The 8,445-nt window shown below is 44.7% G+C and overlaps 1 protein-coding gene and 2 long non-coding RNA genes across 3 annotated transcripts in view; all 3 read left to right on the top strand.

Annotated features, from left to right (window-relative positions):
- LOC123653080 overlaps window positions 1-3,147 on the top strand; it is a 9,318-nt gene extending 6,171 nt beyond the window's left edge. Inside the window, exon 3 of the long non-coding RNA XR_006742711.1 lies at window positions 2,970-3,147. This is a non-coding gene — a long non-coding RNA (uncharacterized LOC123653080). The remainder of the gene's footprint in view (window positions 1-2,969) is intronic.
- Window positions 3,148-3,218: 71 nt separating this feature from the next.
- On the top strand, window positions 3,219-4,883 carry LOC118729565 (MAP/microtubule affinity-regulating kinase 4). The gene has a single exon (XM_036457062.1). It carries the CDS (start codon window positions 3,219-3,221, stop codon window positions 4,881-4,883), a length of 1,665 nt encoding a protein of 554 aa, XP_036312955.1.
- A 333-nt stretch (window positions 4,884-5,216) lies between these two features.
- On the top strand, window positions 5,217-6,625 carry LOC123653079. Its single transcript, XR_006742710.1, has 2 exons — window positions 5,217-5,317; window positions 6,456-6,625. It is a non-coding gene; the product is annotated as an uncharacterized LOC123653079 (long non-coding RNA).
- Window positions 6,626-8,445: the final 1,820 nt, after the last annotated feature.

Genomic DNA, 8,445 nt, shown 5'->3' with positions numbered 1-8,445 from the left:
TACATGAAGCTATACCAATGAAAGAATGGATGGTGAGCTGCTGGAGCACATTCTAAAACTGACCCACAAACAGGGCAAAACACTCAACTCCCTGAAAACCTGGATACTGCTGCTCATACTCTTTCAAGTTATAGTATCCGGCCTCCCTGACCATTGTTTCTCTTCGAAACTAGAGAAAGTGATTAGCAGAAAACTGTCCTGGACCTTGCTCTGACCAGCTGGCAGCATTATCAGCTCCTTTCCCCGTATTCCCCACAGAGCCCTGCTTTTTATTTTATGTCAGAATTACTATTTTACACCTCACACTTATTGTACACCCCTCCTAACTCTTTTGCAACCTTGATGCTTCACCTCCTTCCTTACAGGTCCCCCAGTGGGAGGCAGCAGGGGCAGAGACTGCACTGTCCAGGAGAGAACAGGGCCTGACCCAGCTCTGCGAGGAGGAAGCTGCCTGAGCAGGGGCCAGGTCCTCGCCTGGGAGAGGTGAGACCACACAGAGGTCTCAGAGGCCAGAAGGCAAGGCCGGCAGCCGCGATAGGACAGAGGAGGGCAGGACTAGTCAGAAAGGGGCTGCCCTTGCTGTCTTTTAGGACTTGGTTGTGGTATTCAGTGTTTGGGGCTGTAGTTCAACTGTCTAAGTGGCCAAGTTGGTGAAGAGCTGGGCTCTGTCTGGAGACAAAACCCCACTTGACCCAGTGATCCCACTTCTAAGAATAAATCCGAAGACACCCAAAACACCAATCAGAAAAAATATATGAAGCCCTATTTTCAAAGCAGCACAACTTACAATAGCTAAGATCTGGAAACAGTCCAAGTGCCAATCAGCAGATGAGAGGATAAAAAAACCTGTGGTACATTTACACCATAGAATACTATCCTGCTGTAAAAAGAAGGAACTATTACCCTTTGCAACAGCATGGATGGACCTGGAGAATATTACAAGCAAAATAAGCCAGAGGAAGATAAGTATCACATGATTTCACTCATATGTGGAATCCAATGAACAAAATAACATGATAGAACAAATAGATCCAGAGACGTAGAACCATGAAACAGACTGATGAATTTCACAGGGAAGGCGGGGGTTGGGGTTGGGAGGGGAGAGATTAACTGGAGAACTTAAATGCATAGATGCATAGCCCATGGACACAGACAATGGTGTGGTGAACGCTGAGGAGGGGTGAATGTGGAGAGGAGGGGGTCAATGGGAAAAAACACATCAAACAAAAGAAAGTAAAAAAAAGAAAAAAAAAAGAAAAAGAAAAAACATAAAAAAGTTATATGCTCATCTGGGCACAATTAGACACATATAACTGATGTAGCATATTGAAAAAAAGGATTGCCTGTTCCTTTCTCTGCTTTTGAGCTTGACTTTTCCCTTGACAGTTTTACATTAAATGTCTTATCTTTGAGTCTGTATTTACCTTGCTGAAAGAGATTATGCTAAGAAAATATATATTCTATTGGTATTATTTCTTAAGTAACTATTAATACAATTTTTACAAATAGATATAATTAACTCTTACTCTGGCAACTTTCTTTGAAAGTTTCTCTCCTTTCCTTCCTGTGTTTTTTTGTAATCTCTGACTAACTTGTAAACATCTCTTTAGAATAATGAAATGTCCCCCATTTGGGTCCCAATCGGCTCAGCAGCAAAGACTATGATGTTTAGGAGCCAAGTATCACAGCAGTAAGGTAAAAATGAACAAACAAAAGTGTTCTAGAGGGAGAAGCTCACAGGCCAATCCCTCTAAAGATTCCCTTGACACAAAGCTGAGACTTTGGGAACTATTAAAAGAAAATGATTACTAGAATAACATACATGTGATTAAAACACTCAATGTACTGAAGGTAGGGAATTTTCTTGGATTAGTATGGAATAGAGTATGCCAGAGGCTCCCCCAAAGTGTCCTCAAGCCTGCCTGCTCCCTCTCTGCCTCCATAAAGGGTAGAATTTACCCCAACATATTACCCCACCCTTTGTACCTCTGTAGACATTCTTTCATCCAGAGAAGTCTTTTGTGTCATCTGGAAATGGGTATTCAAAATGTAAACATACCTTGCAGCCTTACTGCAGGTCCAAATTTTTTCGTCCTTAGCAAGAAGTGCCAGTGGAAGGGCCAATAATCTTTAATCTTTACAGCGAGGCTCCTATCAGCTGGCTGTTCCTCAGTCTCACTGAGCAACCACGTAGCTAGAAACGTAGACCTCAGCCCTCCCTGGTCCTACCGTATCTGCCCCAAAAGCTGCCTGAGGACAGGACATGACTGTTTTTTAAAACATTTCATGGATCACTTTGATTAAGTAGTTGGCCATGTTTTGTTACCACAAACTCTCCTGTTAATCCAGTGAACAAACATTTATTAAATACTTACTTTGCTGCCACTCACTGTGCTAGACTCAGGGGACACTATAGTCATGCTCCTTCCTTCCTGGGAAAGACAGACAGTAAACAAAAATCCGCCCCACTGTGGTCGGTGCTATGAAGATGACAAACGTGATGGCCTGAGTGAGGTAGGTAGGAATGGATGGATCAGGGATATCTGAACTGAGAACTAAGCAGGTGATATTTGAACTGAGAACTGGAGCATGAGAATAAGTCAGACTTTTCTTTTTTGCGTGTGTGTGTGTGTATGTGTGTGCATGCATGTGTGCACCTACATAGATTTTTATTTCTAATAAAATAAATATCAAGGTGAGACCGGTTTGGCTCAGTGGATAGAGCGTCGGCTTGGGGACTGAAGGGTCCTGGGTTCGATTCCGGTCAAGGGCATGTACCGTGGTTGCGGGCATATCCCCAGTACGGGGTGTGCAAGAGGCAGCTGATCGATGACTCTCTCTCATCGATGTTTCTAACTATCTCTCTCCCTTCCTCTCTGTACAAAATTAATAAAAATATATTTTAAATAAATAAATAAATATCAACATAATATCCCAAATAAAAGTGTGTGTCTTTTTGTTTTTCACAGAGTTTAAGGGTCATGAGACCAAAAAGTGAGAAAAACCACTGTGGTTCATCCCCAGCCGGGATTGGTCCATTTGTTGCTCTGACCTCATAAAGTGCCAGTGTGATGGAATTGCAAACCACTCCCATACATAAGGCCCTGCCTGGGCTGAGGATTTAGTCCGTGTAGTGCAGGGAGCTCGTCTAGGTGACCTGAGACTAACTAGGACAAATCTGCAGTTTCATTTTTATTTTTAACTCTTTTGCTGTAATCATGCCCCATTGCCCTATCCCGACTACCGTCAAGGGGCAGTGCATAGGAGACTATGTGTTAGGGAAATCTATCGGCAAGGGCGCGTGCTCGAAGGTCCGGCTGGCCAGACACATGCCCACGGACACCAAGGTGGTAGTAAAGAGCATCATCCGGCGCGATGTCGGTGTCTCCAGTTCCTACCGAGAGCTCCGCTGTTTAAGAACCCTACAGCACCGAAATATCTCGCGGTTGCTGGAGGTAGTGGTGGACCCCGAAGAGGTACATCTGGTGATGGAGTACGTGCGCGGCGGGGACCTGAAGGCGCACCTGGAGCGGCGCCGCCGCCTCACCGAGCGCCAGGCCCGCGTGGTGTTCCGCCAGATCGCCGTGGCCCTCCACCTGTGCCACCAGCGCGGCTTCGCGCACCTGGACATCAAGCCGGACAACATCCTCTTAGAAGAAGACCTCACCGCCAAGCTGGCGGACTTCGGCCTCAGCCACGAGGCCACCGAGCTGCTGACCAGCTGTTGGGGAACACTGTACTACATGGCGCCCGAGGTGCTGCGGGGCGAGCCATATGACGGCCGCAAGGCCGACGTCTGGGGGCTGGGCGCCTCCCTCTACAAGGCGGTGACGGGGCGCGTGCCCTTCCCGGGCAATAGCAACGAGAAGATCACGCAGCGCATATTGGAGGGGCACTACAAGCCGCCCTACTACATGTCGGAGGCGGGCAGGAGCTTCCTCCAGCGGCTCCTGACGGTCGACCCCGACCAGAGGCCGACCCTGGAGGAGGCCATGCGGATGCCCTGGATGGACCTGGGTCCAGAAGACCTGCCTCCCGACAGCGAGCCGCCCGGGGAGGACCTGGACCCCCAGGTGGTGGAGACCATGCGCGGCATGGGCTTTAGGGAGGAGGACATCAGGGACTCCGTGGCGGGCCAGACATTCGATCGAATAATGGGGACTTACCGCATCCTCCTCATGACCACGGGCAGGATGGCCATGGGGAGGATGCCGGGCCGCACCGTCAAGGTCAGGCCCTACCGGCCCCCTGACACTGGGGCCGCCACCCCTTCCAGCCGCGAGGAGTCCCGGGCATCGGGGGGCTCGTCAGGACCATCAGTGGCGAGCCCCCCCTGCCGGTGGGCAACGAAGACCAGCGCCCCGCCGTCCAGCCTGGAGACCATGGCCTCCTCCCCTCTTCCCCTGGAGCCTGTGCAGGCGCTCCAGCCAGAGGGCTCGCCAACACCATCCAAGGTGAGGCCCCTGTGCCTGGCGGTGAAAAAGACCTATGCCCTGCCCGCGCCTCCGCCCAGCCTGGAGACCATCGCCTCCTCCCCTCTTCCCCTGGAGCCTGTGCAGGCGCTCCAGCCCGGGACCCGCGGCCCAGCCCCGCAGCTCCGCCCGGGGGACGCCCCCACCCCCCGCACCAGCAACCGCTTCCGCAGCAGTGAGAGCAAGGCTGTAAAGGCGGAGAACCAGGAGGGAGCCCCCCCTGACAGCTCCCCCCAAGACGGCAGCCCCCCCCAAGAGGGCAGCCCCCGAGCCTCCCCCGCAGCCAACACCCGGGCCCGGCCGGGCTTGGCGCAAAGGGCCTGGAAGACGTTCCTAAAGGTCTTCTGCTGCGGCGTTGACACAACCAAACCCCGCAGGAAGAGAACCAGCGTCCACCCTGGTAACACTTGAAAGGTGAGGAGCTTGGGTCGATGTTAACATTTAAGTCATTTTGGAAAGTAGTTAACAAAGAACTTTACATTGTTTCTGATCTCTCACAGTCCACGCGGAGCTGCAGAGCTGCAGGAGGCCTGGTGCGCGGAGCAGAGGAACAACCAGAGGCGAGGCCGTTGGCAGGCAATTGTAAAGCAGATGGTGGAGGTCTCTTCGGCTCTGGCTCCCACAGGTAGGGTATCCAGCAGCGCCTTGGAAAGCATCTTTTTTAAAATTTTGTTTTATGTTTTGGTTTTCTGTTAGTTTTAGTTTTTTTTTTAAATTTAATTAATTAATTAATTAATTAATTATTTTGGCATTAACCATGCCTCATGACTGGGGAAGACTGCGTCGCGCCCCCTGGAGGTCAAGATGAGTGTATGCCCTCGTAATGGGCCCATTTGTTTGGCAAGGTAAGATTTATGAAGGAAAGCAATCTATACATCATCTTCAAGTTAGCTGATTACTGAATTAGCTATTTAAAATTAGTTTTAGAAATTGATTATGAATAGATTATATATATATATATATATATATATATATATATATATATGGAAACGCCTACTTTCCTAATTATAAATAAAATTAAGCTTAAATTTTTTACATCTGAATTTCAACATCATACGCTAGTCTGGCCATTATAAGTGAAGAGTTTGAATAGTCTATAAATCAGCCACAAAACTAAACTAAAAAAAAAGGGGGGGTGCATTTTAGCATGAACTTTGATAATGAAAATATTAAACTTAATTAGATCTAAAACCAGGAATAGTTTAGTTTTGAAAATCATCTTTTTTGAATGAGGCATTAACATGTTTTTTAATATCAAAACTCTACTGATTTCTCACTTTATGTTATTAATTCTTAAGTTGATGCAATACAAGTTTACTATGGTATTGTTACCAAGCAATAGAGTCTATTTTCTTTCAAAGGCTCAATTAAATGTTTGCTCTTAGCTTACTGTATGTCAGATATCTTTTGCAATTATGCATAGCCACTTCCTCTTGGAATTTAATTCTTTGTTTGCAAACTTAAAAACAATAAAAATTAGAAATACCTGTTACTAACTAAAATTAACTTTCACATTTGTTTTCTATATATTTGTTCCACACAAAAATCTTTGATTAATTTTAAGTAAAAGTTAAATCACATGATTTATACATAAAATTAAAATTTAATATTAAAACAGTGAGAATCACGTCAATATTTTACAGTAAAACAATTAGAAAATAAGTTTCCTAATTTCTCACTCCACTAACTCATTCATTTAGAGGATTTTTTTATAGACAATGAGTGATAATTTACTTTTGTTTGTTTGTTTGTTTTTAAAGAAATTGCTGTGATGGAAGGCAAACAATTTATTGGCTTCCCTTTCAAATTCCGACCCCATAAGTCACTATTCAGGATTAAGTTTTTGTGGAATGAACAAAGGCAATTTAACATTGATTATATGCAAGTAATAAGTATAGGTAGATCAGAAACAATATAAAGTTCTTTGTTAACTACTTTCCAAAATGACTTAAATATTAACATCTACCTAAGTTCCTCATCCAGCTCCTGAGATGCAGCCTTCATGCTAATTGCAGAAGGAAGTAGTTTGTCCTGCTGGAGCACCCGTACAAAACGCGGCCCACCTGCCTGGGGATTGGCTGTTGCCGTGGTTACAGTTTGTTTGGTTTCTCCAGGCGCTCTCTTCCACTAGATGGAGGGATTTAGCTGCTGGTGGGTTACCCCCTGCTGGGGTCACTCACACCGGGCCCCCCAAAAGGCGACCTCCCCTGCGAGGTCGCCCCCCGCCAAGGCTTGGCCCCCAAGGTGGGGTCGTGGTGGGAAGGAGGCAGCGCCGCGGGAGCGCAGAGGAGCCGGAGCCTCTGGGTCCTGACCGGCTTCAGGGCAAGAGAGGAGGGGCCGCGAGCCGCTGCGCGAGGCTCCAGGCTCCAGGCTCCCCTCACTTTGGGGCATTTTGGTGGCTTAGTCAAACTTGATCTGCTCTGACTAACCTTCCCTCAATGAAGGTGCTCTGCCTTCCGCACTCCCTTCTTCTCTATTCTTTCTCTTAGTCTATTTTTTTCGTACATAAATTTGGTTACTTTTTAAAAGTAGATTTCGCTCCCCTTTTATTATAGTTGAACTATGGTTGAAAGGTAGAGTTACTTAAGATTTACCACGTTTAGCGGCTTTAGCCAATTCTAAGTGATTCAATATAAACTTCAAATGTTTGCTGTCGCCATGTCATAATCAGTCTAGGGCTGCACTCACCTGCCAGCTAAAGGAAGCGGTTGAGGGTTTGAAATGCAGCCAGTCCGCGTTGAAATGTGCTGTAGGTGTACAATGCACACCAGATGTTGACTACTTAGTTGGCAAACAAGAATGTAGCCTTTTTAGGTTGAACTTCATAACAGTTTTTAACTGATTACATGTTGAAATACTATTTTGGATAAAATAAGTTACATAAAATATATTATTGAAGTTAACTTCACCTGTTTCTCTTTATTTCTTAAAACGTTGCTACTAACTAGAAAATTTAAGATTACAAATGTGCTCGAATATGTAGTTGGACAGGGCTGATCTAACGATCAGCAGATGAGCAGAGAGAGACATATAGTGGAAGTGACTCTTACCTTTCCCCTAGTTTCCTGTCTTTCTAAATAACGTTTTGTATACCTGTGTATTCTGCTTTATATTAGGTTTTAAAAAAAAGTTTCACCTAACCTTTGAATTGCACTTTAAGTTGGTTTGATTACAGAATCACATTTTGCACCAGTGGTGGTGTTTTGTTCTCCTTTAGGTGAGAAAGGTTGTGGATAAACTGAGTATTTTTAACTAGCTTTTAAAATTATGAAAGTACTGCATATTTATTATTTAAAAAATCACTCAACATAAAGGTATGAAATGAAAATCAAAAGTTCCTCAATGCCTCCCAGCATGTTTCTGTCTAAAAATAAAGGGTGTGTGTGGTTACATAAGAGTGATATTACTCTGCCTATCTCTCTGATACCTGCCATTTTAAAATTATTTCTCTGTGGCTATATTTCCTGAGGAGGATAGTAAGTGTGCTTATTTTTACTGAAAAACTAGTATAGTATTCTATTCCCTGGCTGCATTATATTTATCTGTTTTCCTATTGAGTACGTAGGATATCTATACACTTTAGTGGTGTAATTGTAGATTCACATGCAGCCTTAAAAAATAATACTTGTACACAAATGCAGCCTTGTATACACTGTGCAGTGTCTCTCAGTGATAATATTTTGTAAACTATATTATAATTTCATGACCAGGATATTTATATTGATGCAATCTGCTTTACTTGTACTTATTTGTATGTGTATATGTCCTATATAATTTTTATTATCTGAATAGATTCACTGATCTAGTACCACCATAAAGATACTGAACAGTTCCAACATTATAAGGATCTCTCATGTTGGCCTTTTATCATCATAACCATCTTCTTCCAACACAATCAACTCCCAACTCTTATCAACCACTTATATGTTCTCAATTTATAAAATTGTGGCATGTAAAAATGTTATAGAAATGG

This window comes from Pipistrellus kuhlii, unplaced genomic scaffold, assembly GCF_014108245.1.
Source record: "Pipistrellus kuhlii isolate mPipKuh1 unplaced genomic scaffold, mPipKuh1.p scaffold_m20_p_3, whole genome shotgun sequence".
NCBI classification, from domain to species: domain Eukaryota; kingdom Metazoa; phylum Chordata; class Mammalia; order Chiroptera; family Vespertilionidae; genus Pipistrellus; species Pipistrellus kuhlii.
The sequence above is the reverse complement of the archived record's forward strand: the minus strand, read 5'-3'. Positions and strand labels throughout refer to the sequence as shown.

What these genes read in the sequence shown, in the direction of transcription:
- LOC118729565 (XM_036457062.1), top strand. Translation starts at nt 3,219, where the DNA reads ATGCCCCATTGCCCTATCCCGACTACCGTCAAGGGGCAGTGCATAGGA.